The following is a 21457-nucleotide window of genomic DNA, read 5'->3' on the forward strand; positions in this document are numbered from 1 at the left end:
TAGGTCTTTTAGGTGTGGAGACTTCCAGCAGTGCCTTGGGAGGGGGACAAAAGATGCTATAGCTAGAGGTTTAGGAAGCACCAACATGCCTCTGACTAATGGAAGCTTACTCAAGTCCTTCTTTTCACATAACATACCCCACACCCAGGACTGCACGCTCTTTATGCTGCAGTTTGCGATCAGGAGCATGTTGCAGCTGCACCAAAGGACATTAGGCAATGAATACTGCTAGGTAGCACTGGTTTTGATGTAACTCTCCATGGTGAATCTTAAAGAGTCCCATTACTTCAACTGATGCAAAAGAAATAGCATTAACCCAAACAACAAGAATCACTCTCTTCACATGGAAAATAAAAATAAATAAATAAGGACTAGAAACTACTAATTCTGAGTATCCTGGTTCCCCAAGGGAGCAGGTACTTGTTTTCCTGATACCCCAGGGAAGTGTGGTCATTTCAGTAATTCAAAACAGATCTAATGCCTTTTACTCATTATATTTTTCAACCTGGTTTGGTGCATGAGGTTTGTTTTTTTTTTAACATGAGATGTTGGTCTGAAATAAACAATTATTTTTTTTTTCTACCAGGAGAATATCTTGATGATTTCCAAGAATGCCAGTTGTGTGAAGCATCCTGTCAGAAGTGCATTGGACCTGAGCCAGACAACTGCATCAGCTGCCCACTCACAAGGTAATTTTCTCCCAGCACAGTGCAGCACAACGACAGCACATCGTCGTCTGGAGAAGTGGCTGTATGGTCTTTAGCACTAGCTCCCAAGGCTGACTGAAGAAGCAGCCAATGGTTAGGGCAAACAAAACCAGGGCAAGCAAGAAAACAAGTGTTACGTGAACAAGCCAGTTGGCTACATAGGCAGTTGATTCCCACAGATACAGAAAATTTTCTTTTAATATGTAAATAATCTTTCTTTCATGTCATCCTTTCAAAATTATAGTTACTAGAATCACAACAGTGACAAATTTAATAAGTCTAGGGCATCTGTAGCTGTACACAGCTATGGAGTTTGGCAGAAGGGGTGAATAGGAACACTGAGGCTAGCTCATTCATGAGATATTCATAGCACCTAAACATTGTCCCGTAACTGAGGTGTTTAACGTTAGGCTGATTTTTCTAATCTGCCATGAGGAGTGACTTTTCCACAGGACATTGCAGATCAGAGGCTTATGTTTAGGTCATCTCACACATAATCCAGGAGTTTACTGGTTTTAAACTCATGTCATACCAATAGCTTTATTCTTGCACTGATGGCTCTGGTTCTGTTGCACCAGATTGCATTGTAGCCAGCTGATATTTACACTGGTATGAAATCAGAAACAGATCCTGTAAGGTATAGAAAAAAAAACCCGCAAGCAATCCTGCAGTTTACCCTGCAAATGTCTATGATATGACTATGCCAATAAAAGACACACCAGGACCAATGGAGTCCAAACAAATTCATAACTGAGGAAATGGTATTAAATTAAGGTGTGTTACATCAGAAATGGCATTAGCACAGGAAGTCTGCGCAGAATTTTGGACTGCGGATTGCATTTCTCGGTTTCACAATTGCATTTAAATTAGATCGTCTATGTTTCCTTGCAACCTATTTTGTGAGCTTTACACAGAGATATTTGCAAGATCAAGAAGGTACAGAACACCACCATTAGGCAAAACCCCCTAAGTGTTTGCAGTAATGAGGTCTCTGTGACCTTTTGGGAAGGTGTTGCTGTCTGCCCCACAACAAACCCTCTAATAGTTTTCAATGTTGGTATCTAAGGTTTCCAAAAGCTTTCTGCACATTATGAAAGCTACTAGAAAAAAGTTGTATTAAGACAGTCAGTAGAAAAAGAAATACTAATAAAGAAAGATCTCACCTAGAGGATAAAGAGTAAATCCTTCCAATAGACATTATTCGTTATGTACTTGAAATAGACCTGTTTAATTGAAACAGAATCCTAAATCCTGTAGCTCTTGAGAGTTTCAGATGGTGTCTATTGAAGACAGTAATGAGTGGCCATTAGATAATACAGACTAAAATTCAGCAATGCTGCTTTCCTATGGGGGAACATCTTTCCTCTTTGAAAGGGATGAAAAGACTTGGGAGTGGGGGAGATTAGTGAAAATAATGTGAAAATGAAAATACTGAACAATCCCTGTTCTTTGTGAAAATTCAGCAATAGATGTCACCTTATTTCATAGCAAAATCACTGAGAGGTCATCTTCTTGTTTGACAATTCAAAATGCTGTTAAGTCTTTTTAAAAAATTATGGAATTGCAGGTTTTTGTCCAGCCAAATTGATTTTCACAAAATTCCTTGTCCATCTGTTTACTGTTCGAGCTACAACGGTTAGTGACAAGATCTGACCTGCTGGTGTCTTCCACTAGAGGCAACATAACAAAAAGCAAGAAAAATGTCTGAGGTGTTTGTAAGGATGTGTAAGGATGGCTATCATTACAGCCAGCACGTGTAGTAGAACACAGTAGTATTTGGATGTCATACAAGCATAGCTCAGCTACCTACAGTAATTCTGTCACATTGTCCCATTCTGCACAAAAACCAACCAGAGGTGGCTGCAGTCCTCATGAAGAGCTGAATAAAGGTCTTAAACTTGCAGGTATAGCTATCTGAGCTACAGTCTGCATGGGACTATCTTACCGTCAGACTCCAGAGCAGAGATTGGTGAAAGCTTCTGCCTGATGCCCTCCAGCAGCCTGCCTTCAGCCTTACAAGTCTTTTTAATCAATTCCTAAGTTTTCTTTGTTACATACTCTTCAGGAAGGGTGTTTGCATGATAGCCTATTCTTCCGTCTTCACACTTCGTAAGCCTAGACTTCTCTAATCATGGTAAATTTTGAATGGTTTCAAAGACTATTTGACAAAATTGGTTTTAAACTTTGCAGATACTATTCTTCTCTTCTTTCAGTATAAATCTGACAATGACCATAGCAACTCATATTTATGAAGGCATATCGCAGACATTCTCTAACGTCATTGGCTGGCTCCAAGGAAGCATGCACTAACCTAATATTATCGAAAGTCTACTGTTCCCTAGGTGTACAGACAAGCTGATAGTCCCAAAATCTGTACTAAGATCCTGAGTGGTGCTCAACTTCTCTAGAAATTGAGTCCCAAGTCCTCAGATACCAAACTGGTGAAAGCAGTGAAGTATGGAAGATTACAGTCTCCCCTTTCTTATTTTCTAAATGTTGAAAACACTGTCCAATTCTAGCCAACTTGTTTTATATTTTTTTAATATTCATATCTGTTTTGACGCTTTTCTACTTTTCTCCCAAACAGATTAAAACCAGTAGACACTATGTAGTGGTGAAAAATGGACCAGAAATTTTCATCACATAAAGGGATTCTGTAGCAAATATTTCGTTACCCAGCAAAAGGAGAACTCTGGCAGCAAAACTCCTAAGTGTTTGCAGATATGCAAGTCTAAAAATACAGCTCCTAAAGGCCAAGATTCAGATAGATGTTTGACTTTATGTACAAAGTCACATTACTGAAGCCATAGTACTGTTCACAGGAAGCCTTTGAAGCAAAACTAATAGGAAACTTCAACAACAGATGGATCATTCCTTCACAGAAAAAGACCGAGTCTTACTTTCCTTCTACCAGGCATAAGTGACCACTGCAGGGATTGTGATAGAAGGACATTTAGGTACAGGACCAAAAGTTGATTTTTCTTATGAAAATCTCAGAAAAAAAATAATCTCTGAAGTCTAAGATCCAGGTTCAAGACATGGTTGACTTTCCACTTAGTAAATACTATGAATAAGATCAGAAAAATTGAGTGAAGTGCAAAGACTCTTGTAAATAGAGTGAATGAAGAATATCTCGGGTTTCTTGTTAGTTTCCTTTAAATTTAAAGAACAAATAGTTGCTAAATTTGTAATTACGCCTCTCTCTGCCTCAAAAGAGTCTTTGATGATGGTCACTGTGTTATGCAATGCCCCAGAGGAAAGTTTGAATTCAAAGGACAATGTCATTTATGCCATCATACCTGCCTGGACTGCAGTGGAAGTGAACCTAACAAATGCACCGCTTGTGGAATGGGTAAGAAAGATTTCCTCTTGCAGCTTTTCCCTTTCCTTGGCCTCCAAGTTCCCCTTTCTCTCTGCTCTCAGGGCCTGTTGTTAGAGCCAATAAAATAAGTAGTGCTCTTGCTACTGATCTGCACCATAATCTTGTTTTAAACCTGAAGGGAGCTGGAACTCAATTTATTTTTAAAAAAGTACAAGAAAACACAACTCCGCATCGTCCTTGCATCTTTATGCATTTCCCTTGGTATATTTTGAATAGGAGCTACATTAACAAAAAGAGTAGCACAGGAAAAAAAGGACAGAAAACCTACATAGCCTGCCTCTGGAAAAGAAAGCTCCATATATGCCTCCCCCAGCCTCTACACAGTATGTGCTACACTGAAGTGGAGCAAGATTGCACAGGCAGGCAGGGAGTCAGGGTGCTTTCCGAAACATCTGTCTGGGGAAGGCTAGGAAACAAGCACGGTGGGTTCCTCTGCAGACTGCTAGGTTGTTACAACTGGACAAATGGGACCTGCAGAGAGAAGCTTACCACTAACACACATAGAAACTTGGCTTTTTGGCACATTTTTATAGAGCTTAGGTTGAGAGAAAGGGTAATATACTTAAATTTGCAGTTGTTCCAAAACCCGACTCTCCTCCTTTTGAAAGTCCATTTTAAAAATTATTCCCTCTTGCCTCTGTAACCCCTAATGGCGAAGAACTTGAGGCTATTACATACAAGTATGTGTGACTAGCCTGAATTGCTCTTGGAAATGCGTATTTAACTTTCAATTCACTTAAGAAAGAGGAATTTTTGGTGAGCTTTTTCTGAGGACTCACAATGGATTCACAGCCTTTTTCCTTTCAGCTGCTACTTCTATTTCAGTCCTAGTCATTAATGGCCCAGGCTTTATTTAGTAATAAGTGTCTAGATTACAAGAAAACACTAGTATGGCTGGCATTAATTTATCATACTGATGATGACATTAACTGCCTCATTTTGGGACATGTGACTGAGTAGACAAAGTCTTCAAATGGTACTTCAGGTCCAATGTGAGGGACAAGTTTGCATAATTATTCCCCAAGTCTCTCCCTATGGTGGACAGCAATATAAATTTCTGTATTTCTGTGTATCAAGAAATTAAGACACTGATGAGAATCACACCCCAAGGAGGTTGGAAGATGGCATTCTAAAGATTTGTACATCAAAAGCAATAGAAACAGAGCCTGCATACTTCTGCTATGGTGCAGCAATCATTCCGTACTGTAGCTGCTTTCTCTGCAGTGTAAAAAATAAATTATGGTAAGAAAATTCTTGCTCTACAGTTAAATCAATCAAATACACTCAGCAAAATAATGTATATAATTTATACCATAGGGAAACCCGTTAGGAAACTCCCCATGTTGCAGCACAGGGCACATGGAGCTGTAAGTGTTTTCACGGGTTTCATTCAGAGGGTTGTGAAGCAGGGTACCTCCCAGTTCCCCATGCACTAAAGAATGCTATTACTCTGATAGCAAATAGATGCACTCTTGCTATTCAGACTCAAATCTAAATGATTCCAGAGTCTAGCTGTGACTAGGAGGAGGATTACAGTTTCATCTACTATGGACATAGACTGATCCTTTCCAAAGGTGAAGTGGGCAGCTTTGCTTTCCTAACGGCAGTTCTACATCCACATGTAGAGTACAGTACAAATACTTGTATGTTCACTGCAAGGGGACTCAGTAATGGAAATCTCTTGAACCTTATTTTAATAGATTGATGGATGTAAGCAGTAATTATTCATTAGCATGACATCTTTATATGTCATTAATCTCCATGAATGTGGAAGGCTTGAGGTCCTGAAACTCTTACACTTTCTAGCTTATCTAGTGTAAAACTACAAATCCAGCAGACAGTGAAAAATATTAATTTTCATTGGTTGGTGCATCGGTGCTTCATAAAGCTGCTTCTTATGCCCAGATGTCCTCTGTTCCTAACATCTTTTCCCTGTTTGTTTGCCACACAGACAGAAGAGGGATCGAACTTTTCCTGTATCATGGGGAATGCAGAGAGAGCTGTCCTCCAGGTCACTACCATTCAGAGCATACTTGCATGGCTTGCTTAGGCCACTGTGAAGTGTGCCTGAACTCCAGCCACTGCAAAAGATGTTTCAGAGGATACTACCTTACTCAAAACATGTGTCAGAAGCATAGCTGCAGAGAAGGTAAGCATCCTTCAGTAGGAGTTAACAAATATTCTGCTTAATTTCTTACAGAAATCTAGTTAAGGGTCTCAGTTTCTGTTTTGAAATATAGAATCACACCTGATCCTGAGGTCCTTAAACTCCAGTTCTGATTCTCTTCTAATATCATATTAATGTAAAATAGGAGTATTTTCCTCAAATTGAGTGGGGTTACACAAGAACAAATGAGAAAAGAAATTGTCATGAATGTTTCTCCTTTTTGGATTTGGAGAAAGTTTCTTTCCAGGAACCTTGCTGAGTGCTTCCAAATGTTGGCCTTCCATTATCTAGAATTAACCCAAAATTGGTGGTTTGCAAAACACAGGTGAAGTGGAAGATCCTGACGATGAAGATTGCATACCGTGTTCAGATGGATGCCAGAACTGCAAATTGGGTAAATATTCCCTTTATGAACCTTTATTCTTATTCCTAAGGTAGGGAAAAATTATTCTTCCTCCCTCTCTTGCCATGAGCCTATGTGCACGCTGCTGAGCAGTTAGTCACTGCTGCATTCTCTCACCAGGTAAATCGTATTTTTCTCGGTGTATTTATTTTTGAACACCATTTCTAAATCCTACCACTAGCATAAATAAGAACATTTTTTGTATGAATTTAACTATTAATCTTTGCAGCACTTTTTTTTTCCCTGCTTGAATGCCACAGTCAGGCTGAGAGATGTACTGACTTTCTGAAGCAATTATCATATACAGAACTTTACCATAGATGTTCAAATTTTCCGGGCCTGAAAATAGCTCATTAGCCTGTGCTGCTTCTTTAAGGAAATAGACATAAGGACAGACCTTAAATTTAATTCAAGAGCAAGTCACTGCAATAACAATGTTACTGCCCTAAAAAGGCTAAAACACTGATTCATTTTTCATGCTGGATTAAAAAAAAAAAGTTGCTTCTCAAAATAATGTGATGTTGGCAGAGAGTTTGATGTCTTCAAATAGATGCTATTTAACTTACTGAACTTGATTGAATCTGTCTCTCAATAGTTCACCCTCACAGAGGATTAAAAATGTTCAAAAGACATGGCAATTCATTGTTTGCATTGTGTTTACATTTAAAAAAAGTTTATTTCCTGTGGCTATATGGGCAGGATAACAACTGATCAGTAACTCAAAACTGGGAGGTAAAAGGGTGACCCATCAGAAAGGCACTTAGGACATCTTAGACAAATTTCTTCTTAAGAAAGCAATGCATTTAGGTAAAGTAGTGCCCAAATGAGTACTGATAGGCCAAGACACTTCAACAAGACAATCTGCATCACAGAAAGTAAGACTTTACTACAATCTCCTTGAAGGATTATACAGAAGAAAAAAATAGACCTAAGCTTTACTTCTTTTGGTGCAAATCTAGGACAAGTCCCTGATCCCAACAGTTATCCGGAATTACTACTTGTTAAAAGAAAGGAACAAATTTGGCTTGTTATATCTCCAAAGACCATTTTTGAAAGTACTAAACTTAGGGACTACCAGGACTATCCATCCCCTCCCTGAATTCAGACAGATTTCCACAGAGAGAGAAATTCATACTGGGTCCTCTGGTTTCTCCCACTTGCTCCCTAATGTGTTCTGGGGCCTGGTGTAACAGGCACCACCATCAGTACCCAATGTTGCTATACAGAGGAGAGTGAATGGCAGGAAAGAAAACTGTGAAAGCATCCCATAAGAAAAAACAAATAAACAAACAAAAATAAACAACACACCCCCCCCCAAAAAAAAAAAAAAAAAAAAACACCAACAAAAAAAAAAAAAAAACAGAAGTTAATTCCCACCACTAGTCACAACCACTTTGGTGTTCTTCTGTGTCAACAACATTGTTCCCTGGGAAACAAGACTATCATGAATGGTCAGGCATACCAAACTTACGTGAGGATTGTCATCACATACTGCTTCCTTCTTTCTACCAGTCACCCAATCTAATATGTCACACCATAAAACTCCCTACTACTCTGGTGACCAGTTGTTCTGAAAAAAAATCAAGCCTAATGCTTTCCTCCATGACTACACCTGTAGCTTTCAGTATTGCTGAATGAAGAGCTGGAGGGACCAAGTTCTAACATGATTGCCACTACACTGTGATATTTTTTTCTACGGTGTGGTATCCAGATTCATGTCAGCTGTCTGTTTGGCCATGGGAAGAAAAAAGAAGAAAAGAAGTTTAGAGAGACAATCAGTTTCAATACCAATCTGCTGCAATCAGATGTTATTGTCTTATGGTAATATTTTCGGTGCTCTTCACAACACTTGTGAGTTACAATTCTTTGTATCTCTTCTGCAACTGTTTAGTGCCAATCCTTGCATTGAATTAGGGTGAAATGCACTATGAATAGCAATGTCTCCTAAAAATAGTCATTCCAAGAAACTCAGAGGCTGATTTTCTTTGTATATGAGGTTAACAAGATTGCATAAGGAGATTGCAAGACTGTTCATGGGCAGCTGGCATACAGAAAAAGGGGGTGTACTCATTTACATTTGTTCTCAGAAGATGACTTATCTCCTAATGATTAATCACCCATAATATTTACTACATCTTTACTCTCAGGTTCTTGCACTCAAACATGTGATTTAAAATAGGCTTTTCAAAAGCTTCAAAGATCAACAGAATGGATGCAGGTAAAACGAAAACTGAATTAAGTTTCACTGCTGAGTAAAGTTGGAAGTATTAAGATGCCAGAGTTTGATAAGGGGCATACTATTAAGGAAACTCTTTGATAGTTATGATGCATATATTATTGAGAGTCAAAGAGATTTGTTTAATGTTAGCTCTACTGGAACAGAAGCACAGCAGTGGGCTAAAAGCAAGATTGCAAGCTGCTTTTGCAAATTACTATGTGTTCCTGAAATAAAGCATGACCTGTAAATTTCAAACTTAAATTGAATCAGGTAGAGATGCTGTTGGTTCTTAATATTCAATGAGTTTTTCTGGCACATTGATAACTTAATTCATAGATAAGATGAGCACAGTAATAGGTTTCTTAAAGCTTATCAGAAAATTGATATATTTAAAGACTTCCGAAAACAAAAACCAGCTGAACTATCTACCTTTTAGAAGAAATGGATTATTTTGAAAGCTGCAAAGAAACTACACTGACATAAAAATAACTTCAAATAGTAAAGTTTCAAAGTGAGAAAATATGGAATGTGATACATTTAGTTTCACACCTTTATGGTCTTTCTACAGACTCTCTTCTTAATATTAAGCAAATGCTGCATGATTTTGCAGTCTCTCTTTGTCTTATCTTCCTTTCAACACCACTGAGGAATTTAATCTGAGTAAGAACTGTAGAGCAGGAGTAGGAAAAGCATTCCGATCCTACGAACATTTCTACTAGAAGTGCAGTAGAAAGCTCTGGGGAATGCTCTACTGAAAAAAAAAAAAAAAAGGAGGAAGCAAAAGGTGGTAATCGTAGCAATTGGGATCGAAGTTACATAGTTCATATACTGAAAAGTAGTTATTCACACACAAATGCAAATATATTTCATGCATACTTATGGATCTGCAAAAGACCCAAGACCATTCTCACAAAAAATCATCAGGCACCTGCTCTTTCTGAAGTGCTTTGAGATCCTTTGATATAAACTGTAAGAGAAAAAAATAATTAACTTCTTTGGTATATACTAAGTGCAGGATCACTTATAAAAGCTGTATGAATTTGAAAAGGAATATCAGACCACAGTGACATTACACAGGAAACTGTGAACAACGAAGTGCAAGTGATTCTCTCACTCTTTACAAATTACAAAGGTTAATAGATTTTTTTTTTCTTTTTTGTAGACACAGATCTAGTTTTAAAGAGGGATATATACGCTAATTAAGATAACTGAACTGGCTGGTTTTGTACTAGCCTGAAGGACAAGCAAATTTTGGCCAAAGATTTTTTTTTGCAGGGCACCAAAGAATAGATTAAACTGCCATCTGCAGTCTTGGGCAATGTTGTCCTGCTTTGTGCAGGCAAGAAAATGAATAAGATTTACTGTCTTTTGGCATGATGCCAGATGCCCGCAGAATAGAGCAAGTAATGGAGGCAAACTGTGTGGGGAATCTCTCATCTTGACCAGTAATGGCCCCACAGACAGATTAAGACACAGGTAAGATACTTTTATATCAGTTTGATACTTTACATCCCACATAAGACATTTCAGAGAAGAAGTAAAACCCAGCCAGTAAGTAACACTGCAGGTTATTTTTCACCAGGCATGAGGATACTAAGGTGGAAGACTGGCAGTATTTGTAATATTTTCTGGGATCCTCAGGAAATGTAGTAAAATCTGTCTGTTTTTCTCCAAGTCTGGACCTGGTTTTGTTTCAGGGCTCCAGTGTGGCAATATGTGTTTACTGTATCTACATGTAAGGTCTAAGAGCAAAGATAGGAACTGTCAGAGACACTTAATCAAGGACAGATAAGTCTTTGTAGTTTAAATACAGATGATGCTTTCTTTTAAATTCAGGCGATATTTTTCTTTCTGACTCATTAATTTGGAGCCTACTTGTATTTTAAGGAGATAAAGAATCATTAATGCTTACAGACAGCATTCTGCTTGCAGACACTGTCAAGTCCTGGGATGTATAGTAGGAAAATTGCCTTAGACAGCACTAATCCCAAATGAATCTATGGCTTTGTGTACACAGTGTCAAAACAATGGCTATGCACAGCAGGGTTCACCTCCCTACCTTCTTCTGTCTACATGCTCTCGAATGCATCTGACTCTGCCTGTTGCCACAGTATCCCAATTGGCGTGGAATCATAGAATCATAAAATCATTATGGTTGGAAGAGACTTCAAAGATCACCAAGTGCAACCGCACACCCGATGCCACCATGCCCACTAAACCCACTAAACCATGTCTTGAAGCGCCACATCTAAACGTTTTTTGAACACCTCCAGGGACGGTGACTCCACCACCTCCCTGGGGAGCCCGTTCCAATGCCTAACAACTCTAACAGTGAAGAAGTTCTTCCTAATGTCCAGCCTGAACCTCCCCTGGCGCAACTTGAGACCATTTCCTCTTGTCCTATCGCTAGTTACCGGGGAGAAGAGCCCAACCCCCACCTCACTACAACCTCCTTTCAGGTAGTTGTAGAGGGCGATCAGGTCTCCCCTCAGCCTCCTCTTCTCCAGACTAAACAACCCCAGATCCCTGAGTCGCTCCTCGTAAGGCTTGTTCTCCAGGCCCTTCACCAGCTTTGTTGCTCTTCTCTGGACACGCTCCAGCACCTCAATGTCCTTCTTGTAGTGAGGGGCCCAAAACTGAACACAGTATTCAAGGTGCGGCCTCACCAGCGCAGAGTACAAAGGGATGATCACTTCCCCAGTCCTGCTGGCCACACTGTTTCTGATACAGTCCAGGATGCTGTTGGCCTTCTTGGCCACCCGGGCACACTGCCGGCTCATGTTCAGCCGGCCGTCGACCAACACCCCCAGGTCTTTTTCCGCCGGGCAGTTTTCCAGCCACTCGTCCCCAGGCCTGTAACGTTGCATGGGGTTGTTGTGACCGAAGTGCAGGACCCGGCACTTGGTCTTGTTGAACCTCATACAGTTGGTCTCGGCCCATCGATCCAGCCTGTCGAGATCCCTCTGTAGAGCCTTCCTACCCTCCAGCAGATCAACACTCCCACCCAGCTTGGTGTCGTCTGCAAACTTACTGAGGGTGCACTCAATTCCCTCATCCAAATCATCAATGAAGATGTTAAACAGAACTAGGCCCAACACTGAGCCCTGAGGAACACCGCTGGTGACTGGCCACCAACTGGATTTAGCTCCATTCACCACCACTCTCTGGGCACAGCTGGCCAGCCAGTTTCATACCCAGAGAAGGGTATTCCTGTCCAACACATGAGCTGCCAGTTTCTCCAGGAGAATGTCATGGGAGACAATGTCAAAGGCCTTGCTCAAGTGCACAGCATCCCACAAGATCTGAAGGGCAGACTCTTGCACAGGCATTGAAATCTGAACTGAGAGCCAAAGTCAAGTCTTAACACTGACTTCAATATGTATGTTTAATCCTAAATTCTTATGAGTTTCAAATATATTCCTACTGTTGTGCAAGCAAATGCAAACATAAAATTGGACAAAGAGTCTAAGAAAGTCTGCTGAACAAATTTGAGGTCTAGACTTCCAAGATTATCTTTATGACTTTGGTCCCTCAGGTCTGATAATCTGATTTGGGACACTCTGGGCCTACTTTCTAGGGCAACAATGAGCAATTGCTCCCTCTGATGCAAATAGATCCATGGGAACTGCAGGTCTTCGTAATTTCTGACCATCAGGCCATGATTAAATTATAATGACTTGTCTTCTGGTGGGCACCAGAAAACACTATGAAGTCTACAAAATTAAATCCAGTTTCCTCAACAAATTCAGCTTTTGAAAAAGAAAGTTCTGCTGAAGCAATGTCATAAAGGAGGAGGATTTTTTTTGTGCCATTGCAGCATCTACCTTACACCTGTCAATGTAAGTTCACTTACTCACAGATTGAGATCACTTCAGAATACCACACATATTTTCTCCAGACTCTTAAAACTGTATTCTGTTTCAGAATTTTTCTTCAGAGTCAAACTTACCTTTTTAGAAAGTAGTCAGCTATAAGCCAACACTCAGGACAAGAGAAAAAAAAAATAAGGTAAAACTGCAGAATTTGAGCCAAAGTAACTATTCTAAGAGAATTTCAGGGCCAATACAATTGCAAGAACATAACAATCCTGGCTGTTATATATGTCTAAAATACAACACATGGACCAAAGTGTTTTTTCAAACACTTTCAGCTCTCACTCTCTAATAACACAATTTGCATTTGCCCTTCTGCACCTGCATAATGAATGGACACAAAATATGAGTACTTATGAAGGTGATATGTGACAAACATCTCAGATATGCACTATCTACTGACTTGCATATGTACACTTCACAAGCAGAAACTGCCACACTATTAACCAATAATGCTAAATATGAGCACCTAATTTGTTGGGTAGCTAAATATTTGCAACATATGGAGCTCAAGTGGATCATTGATAAATTCATAGGAATCCACAAAAGGATAGGACTTTCTCTCAGAAAGGATTGTGAAAGTCAGGCATTCCCCTAGTTTGCCTTCCTGGCAGTGTCCCCCCATGGAGCCACACATTCCTGATCCAATTCTTACCTATTTGCTGATTCACTTCCACTCTCCTCACCCAACTTGTGAAAGTATGACATGTTACGATATGAATACTTCTCACGACTTCCTAGAGATTACCTCATCTCCATGCAGCAAAATACTATGTGTATTGCCTTTTGACCCATCCAGGTTTCTGCAGAGAGCAACAACTTGGCTTTTCCAGTCTTTGCACCAGAACTGTTTTCAAAGGCTAGCACTGAGAATAAAGTGCTCCTTAGTAAGGGTGCAGAGTGAAGAATGCTCAGATTAGCCATCACACTTCTCTCTTTCAAAGATGCCTTATAAAAGACACAAACACCGAGAAACACTGCACCCAAGGAGCAGTGTCCCAGAGAAGCCTAAAAAGCCTAAAAAGGTATTTAGGCCCAGATGTGACCTTTGTTTTAGAAAGGTAAAGCTTGAGCAACTCTCAAAGGTTATGCAGAATGGAACTATTTAGTTTGGTCTGGGTTACAAGACCAAACTATGTACAAACATACAGCTGTAAAGGCAGGAAGTGAGACTAAATAAGATGAAAATGCTCAAGGAGATACAGAGTGAAATGGGGGAAAATACAATCTATAAGGCAGTGGGAGTGAGATAAAAAGTATTTGGAGAAGATTTAAGGAACCTGTGAGATTGCTACAAGGGCAGCACTGTGAACAGACTCAAGCTCACAGGTACATATGGCAATTCTGGCAGTTGTTGTCATGATTAATGAGTGAAAAGTGATCTGGTTCCCACAGCAACCTAAGAAACACAAAGGAAAACTTCATTTCTTCAAACCTTCCCTGATGATGAATAGACCTGGGCTTTCAAAATACCAGAGAAAATTATGATAAGGATCCTTTTTATCTCAGAGTAAATCTTCCTCTGGAGGTTAATCTTGCAGAATGGGTTTTAGATTTGCAGATAATAGGACTTGTTTCCACAGGCTTCTGGAGTGACAATATGCAATCTGTGCAAAATAATGCCCAGCAAGATTTGGAACTCTTCTTCTATGATTTTCAGTACCAACATTTTAGTGTAGGCAGAACATTACATTAGAGAATGTTGTCCTTCCTAGACTGTAGGTAAAACAGAATTTCATTCCACACTGAAGATACAAGATGTATGTATTAAAGAAAGCATTCTGTCTTTGAAATTTTTCTTTCTCAAAGAAAGAAAAGTGCTTCCTGAGTAAAATCCAGGCTTGGGGCAAGTCATTGGGAAAACTTAAGATATGAGATCGAACCATGAGTTCTGCAAACATAGAAAACTTCAGATTTTAGTTTAGAGTTCTCTGTAGAAATAAGAGCATAGAAGAAAAATACTGGATCAGACCAAAGTTCATCTAGCTCACTAGCCACTGACCAAACAATTAATGTACTCCTAAAATTACAAAGACAAAAAAAGCATATATTGCTACTCCTTCAACAATCTGCAGTTCAGGATTTTCTTGAATCAAAACAGTAAAGAAATGTTAGCTACTGAATAATTCTGCTGGAATTACTGAAGAACAAATATATTAAAACAAATATAATTTAAACCATGTGCAGACCAGACCTTCTTTTCAGGGAAGTTTGCTGCCTCTCTGGGGCCTAGATCAGGGATGTCACCAGAAAACTGATGAGATTAGTACAGCCTTCAAATTATTACCTACTCCTGCTCTTTCATATGGGTACCATTGATGTTTCAACAAGAAGACCAAGGTCAATAAAAAAATATTTCAGGACCCTGGGAAGAATTCTGAAGGATTCAGGAGCACAAGTAGTGTTTTCCTCAATCCTTCTAGTAATGGGGAGCGACACTGGAAGAAACAGGAGAGACACTGGAAGTAAAAGTTGAGCCTAGGACATCAACACCTGGCTGCAAGACTGCTGCCTCCACCAGAACTTTGGGTTTTTATCATCACCAACAGATGCCAGATTCTGCACCTAGGATGGAGTAACACCAGACACAAGTACAAATTGGGAAAGGAGTGGCTGGAGAGCCGCCCTGCAGATGGATCTGGGGGTGCTGGTTGTCCTTGAGCTCAATGCGAGCGAGCAGTGTGTCCTGGCAGTCAAGAGGGCAAACCGCATCCTGGGGTGCATCAAACATGGCAACCAACCAGTCAAGAGGGGATTATCCCTCTGTATTCAGAGATGATGTGGTCTTACTTTGAGTACTCTGTGCTGTTGGGGCCCTACAATTTAAGAAAGATGTCAAGGTCCTTGAATACATCCAGAGCAGGTCAACAAAGCTGGTGGAAGAGCTGGAAGACATGTCCTGTGAGGAGCTGCTCAGGACTCTGGGTTTGTCTAATTTGGAGAAAAGGAGGCTGAGGGGTGACTTCATTGCTCTCTACAGCTTCCTGAGGAGGGGAGGTGGAAAGGGAGGTGCTGATCTCTTCTCCCTGGGATTCAGCAATAGAACACATGGGAATGGCTCAAAGCTGTGTCAGGGGACATAAGACTGGACATTAGGAATCATGTCTTTACCAAGAGGGTGGTCAAACACTGGGACAGGCTTCCTAGAGAGGTGGTCGATGCCCCAAGCCTGTCAGTGTTTAAGAGGCATTTGGACAATGCCCTTAATAACATGCTTTAACTTTCGGTCAGCCCCGAAGTGCTCAGGCAGTTGGACTAGATGGTAGGTCCCCTTCAACTAGAACTATTCTATTCCATTCTCTTCTCTTCTCTTCTCTTCTCTTCTCTTCTCTTCTCTTCTCTTCTCTTCTCTTCTCTTCTCTTCTCTTCTCTTCTCTTCTCTTCTCTTCTCTTCTCTTCTCTTCTCTTCTCTTCTCTTCTCTTCTCTTCTCTTCTCTTCTCTTCTCTTCTCTTCTCTTCTCTTCTCTTCTCTTCTTTTCTCTTCCATTCCATTCCATTCCATTCCATTCCATTCCATTCTATTCTATTCTATTCTATTCTATTCTATTCTATTCAAGCAACTCTACCTCAATATGTACTTGTTTCAACTCTTTGGGTTTATACCAGCCTAAAGCTCAGGGTCTTGACCTTTCAAATCAGGAATTGTATTATGGAACCACTTATTGACTGTAGCAGTCCAAATCCTGGATTCTCCTCATATAGAGAAGATGTTTCCCATATGAGTTCCTGCCTGCATAAATGTGTTTTGTTAAGGGAGCTCCAATGGAGTCCAGCTGTTCAAATTAGTGGTAAAACCTGCATTGCCGTCTGTGGTGTAAACGTAGGACCTCTGGCCTGCAGTCTGCATTCTTGCTTGTGGGAGAGCACTCTTTGGGTGATTCAGAGGACCTACCTGTGTAGTAAGAAACTATTCAAACATAAGGGACTATCTCAGCATAGTAAGTGTGTTCAGAAAATGCACCCCAACACAAAGAAAGTTCATTTTTAGTAATGTGCAGGTTTCATACTTCTTGAAATCATCACATTGTGATTTTGATAGGTGGAAACAATGACCAGCAGACTAAGAACAAAAGATAATATATGAGTGATAGAATAAAATCTAAGACAAATAAACTCAATGCCCTTTCTTAAATGTTAGATAGTACTGCTGATGTACTGATTTCATTTCTGTTGAAGTACTCTTACTTTTTATTCTACTAGGAGTAAGAATGAACCACTAGTTCTTCTTTGTAGCCCTGAAAGCAATAACTTCTGTGGTTGATATCACATTTTGGAGCTCCATGTGCAGTGTAAATCTCGCTACAGCACTGATCAGCTGTGGCTGGTGAAAGACTAGAGTGTTCTGACCCAATATTTGTTTTTTAAGTCAGGTTTTAAATTTTCTATTCCTTAAAGTTTCCTGATCTCATCACTTTCCCCCAGTGAAATCACTCCCAAAATTTGATGCATGTATCAACATACATACAAGTATTTGCATATTTATCAACATTTCACCTCAGTCATACAAACCATGGAACTATTTCAGGTAATGCATATTATAATGCTAAGATTTGGTTTCATTTCATCTTATCTGCACTTCATTTCTACTTCTAGCTACGAGGTATTAAAATCTTTATTTGAGTAGGAAAATACGCCTCATTCCCTTTATTTTGTCAATGAAATACAATAACAGCAAGTGACATTATTCCTGTTTTAGATTAAGGTAATTGAGATAAGAACTGTGTGATTTTTTCAGTTAACCAGCTTTACAGCAAGAATAACATTCAGAACATTTTTTTGGTTTATGTCTCATTTTCATCCTAACTAAAGGTAGCTTTAATTTAAAACAAAACAAAAAAAAACCCACAAAAACTAAATGGGAGTAATTTTAGTAAAAGTATATTTTTGCAAGGGATTAAGTTTATTCAAAGGTTTTTTTTCTTTTATGCCTTAAAAATACGTATTTTTTAATTCATTAAATGTCTTGGCTGAACCAAAGTTACAGTTTCTGGCCAAAGTAAATACTGATGCTGTTTTTTCCCTGTATAAATCTAACTGACAACAAAATCCAACTTTTTCCTTGGTTAAAATTCATGATCTCTTCTTTCTCCCACTTCCTGGTAATACGGCTTTTCCAAATAAATTATAATGTCAGAAATGAGAAGAACAAAAATAAATGTGATTTACTGACAATACACACACACACACACAAAAAAAAAAAAAAAAAAGTGATGGAAAAACAACAAAAAAACCCAATACCTTCTCACACAAACTGAAACTGGAAGATGCAAACTAGACTCCTTGCTTCCACAACAGAAATCTTCATTTCTAAGGCTTACTGAAAGCTGAGGTTTCAGTAGGGCCCATGTCTAGTCAAAAATCTTATTATGTTTGGATTGTACATTTCAGTCATTTTAACTGAGATGCCATAAAAACTAAAGAAAAAATGTTCTAAGCTAGTTAAAATATATAATTACTCTTTGGTAATATATTACAATTTATAGTACCTTTTTTTAGATTATTGTAAATTATTGTTCAGGGGAATGTAAAAGGCAAATAAAATCTAGTAGTAACTGTTGAAATTACACAATTACTGCAGGCTGGCCTTTAAAGAAAAACTGCAATGTAATATAAAATAATTTTCAGTCATTAAGTTTAATTAAACTGGAAAAGAAAGGTAAACCAGGCATTAGGTCCCAGGCAGTGAAAATCCTGAACTTCTCCTGAATGCAAAAAAGGTTGAGCGTATTCAGCATATTCTAGGCTCATGGCTGAGCCAATAAATAGTTCAAGAAATTTAATTAAAAAAAAAAAAAGTTAATAAAACAGAAAACTAAAATAAAAGTTACAGTCTAAATAGAGATTCTGCAAAATGTACCCTTGCACTTAACTTTAACTCCCAGGTTTATTGTATACAGTAGATAAAGTCAAGCATGCATACAAGTCATTGCAAGATCTGTGTCCAATTAGATGGAATACCTCACGTAAGTGCTACTTAAAAGTACAGTGGACTAGCCATATAAAGTTTCCAGAATTAGGATCTGCTTAAATACCATGAACACTCAAACATGGTGAAACAGTGACAAGGATTTCCAAAATGCTCTGGAGCTTGTTTTTAATATGGATGAACTTATGTACTAAATATTCCATTAAATCTCTACAGTAATACTACAAAAAAAATCACTTACAGTGTTCATCTACATATTTGAACAAAAATACCCTTCCAGCACAACAATGCTATCCTTGTAATGCTAATGCCCATACTTCCCTCCAAGAGTAGAAAAAAACACTAATTCATTTCAAATCAGTGCGTTCCAACAGAATGCATGAATGTTTGGCCTTTGACCAATATTTGATCTTTGCACGTACCTTTTCTGTATTATAACATAGCTGCACTCCAAATGTATTTTACTTGAGAAGGGTGGGGGATGGAGGGAACAGGAGTCTCAGTTTATTACAGACAAGGAAAGAAACTAAATTACATTTTCTGTGAACTCCAGATGATCTTTACTTATCTAAGAAAACTGCAATAAAACCAGAAAGACACGGAGGACTTGTTTGTGTTTGAGGCCTTATATTTTAAAATTGGTTGAATCCTGTTTCCAATGCTATGAAGATCACTTTTGTTTCTGTCTTCAAAACAGTCGCATAGGCTCAACATAGTGGAACTCAATGCAAATGGAAACTGTAAAATATAGATAAAATATTAGCAGTTCTTCTGACAAGAAGTCTTTTGGAGCATGACATACCAACCAACCCACTTTGCACTACAGAGATCTCATTATTTTATGGGCAAGTGAAGGTCTCTGTGAATATAGGGTGTTTGTTACTGCTAGTCCAAGAACTGATTGTGGCAGATTTTAAAGGAGCCACTGTTGGAAGAACTGCATGTATATATCCATAAAATTCCCTGGACTTAGTTCATTCATAAAATTAATTTCCAAGATTTTGGAAATACAAGGTGTTAAACCAAATTCACTACTGCAGGAATGGTTGCAATTTAGTTTTCTCTCTGCCTGCTATCAGACAGTTGCCCTCTTTGCATTCCTTCCTAAATTGTGTTCATTATTCCTCAACAGTTTAAATTCAGAAACTATGACTAAGTATAGAAGATGGTGGGGCTTCTATTTAGTGGGTAAGTCTTTAAGAGAAAGAAAAATGGTACAGTAAGGCTTGATAAATAACATAATATAGTATACAAATTGGCAAATGAACTTAGGCCGCCCTAGCCCAACGACTGTATGTTTTCATTTTGCAAGATTGTCAAGAAATTCTCCCCCCGCCTCCGAAATCTTAGGTTTGAAGAAAGACTCAGTGCATTCCCAAGTGAAATACAGCAAAGCAGCTATGCCTGTGAAATTTGTGAAATCCTATAAAATACCTTCTAATAAGGTATTTACTATTACCACTTCTGTCCAAATGTTAAGCAGCAGAATGCAAGTGCTATTTGTGATATTTTTTTTTGCCCTCTCCACAATACGTATTCCAGTCCACAATCTAAACAAACTATTTTTACGCATTTGTTCCTAGATACTTTCTCCTAGATCCTAAACTGACTCAAAATACATGATCTTTACTTAACAGTCACTAACCTGATTTTTCTAATCTCCTTCCAGAGGACAATCAGACACTGTGTCTTTTTTTGCAATTACTGCTGAGATATGTCTCAAATTGAGCTATATAGATAGTCATCCACACAGGCAAAACTGACAGGGCAGTTAGGAAAGAAAAATGTCATCAAAACCTCCCACAGGCAAGAGGGGAAAGAGACGTTTCTTCATAAAAGCCAGAAAGTACATGGAGAGTTAGTTACTAAACCTGCAAGCAACCCCAGCAATTTTAACAATGTCTCTTTGATGCGTCCTCCATCTTTTCCATCAACAAAATATAAGGACTGTATGTGCCAACACCATAATAATTTTCAAAAAGTATAAATACACTTGTTTATCATGGTATCAACCTGGCTCCTAACAATGCTTTATAAATTGTGTATGGAAAAAAAAAACAACACACAAATGAATTGGGGAAAAAAATATTCTCAGGAAGTGTCCTTATTCAGAAACACTATTAGTATTTCAGAAATCATTCAAAAAGAAGTGATGGACCAAATGTCTTTTATCTAGAAGGAAAGGGAAATATTTTCATGCTCTAAGAGTATTTCCTGTCTTAACATAAAACCTAACGCAAAGAACACTAGATCAGGTGATTGCTGTTTCTCTTTGTGCTCTAAACAGTAAGGAGAATATTTTCACAGATCTGTAACATTTCTGGATAAAACTTTACACCTCATAAATAAACTGCTAGAACTACTTGCAAAACCCAGTGCATGTTGCCTAATAAGTTTGCATGTGTAAAGTGTGATTTATTGTAGACACAGTTCAAACAGACTCAGTGAAAATTTTGCCTTATGAGTACTATTAATATCAAAAATAATTTATAGGCACTTCATAGTAGAACAGTTTATAAATACATTCACCCAAGTTGTTCTATTCCATTCCATTCTGCTCCCTTTGGTATATTTGAGTAAGGGAAAAGAAACAGAAAGTTAATAGAAGATAATGGAGGGTTACAGAAAATATTCTTCACTTTGCATGAGCATAAAGCTACATCCATCAGTGTAACGGTTCTAAGAAGTTGTATAACTCTTCTTCTGTTCAACAACATTTTTTAATGCAAAAATTAATTTTCTGATGAGAAAGTTTACCCCAAAGCCTTGCCCTTGCCCCCCG

General features: G+C 38.7%; 1 protein-coding gene across 1 annotated transcript in view; it reads left to right on the top strand.

Moving 5' to 3' along the window:
* Nucleotides 1-586: 586 nt before the first annotated feature.
* LOC104163380 (proprotein convertase subtilisin/kexin type 5-like) overlaps nt 587-21457 on the top strand; it is a gene marked incomplete at its 5' end in the record, with an annotated part of 49744 nt that continues 28873 nt past the window's right edge. The window contains 4 exons of the mRNA XM_009702377.1: nt 587-689; nt 3923-4059; nt 6041-6238; nt 6582-6690. Coding sequence (XP_009700679.1) covers nt 587-689; nt 3923-4059; nt 6041-6238; nt 6582-6690 — 547 coding nt within the window. The remainder of the gene's footprint in view (nt 690-3922; nt 4060-6040; nt 6239-6581; nt 6691-21457) is intronic.

The sequence above is a fragment of the Cariama cristata genome, unplaced genomic scaffold, assembly GCF_000690535.1.
Source record: "Cariama cristata isolate BGI_N322 unplaced genomic scaffold, ASM69053v1 scaffold4106, whole genome shotgun sequence".
In the NCBI taxonomy this organism is placed as follows: Eukaryota; Metazoa; Chordata; class Aves; order Cariamiformes; family Cariamidae; genus Cariama; species Cariama cristata.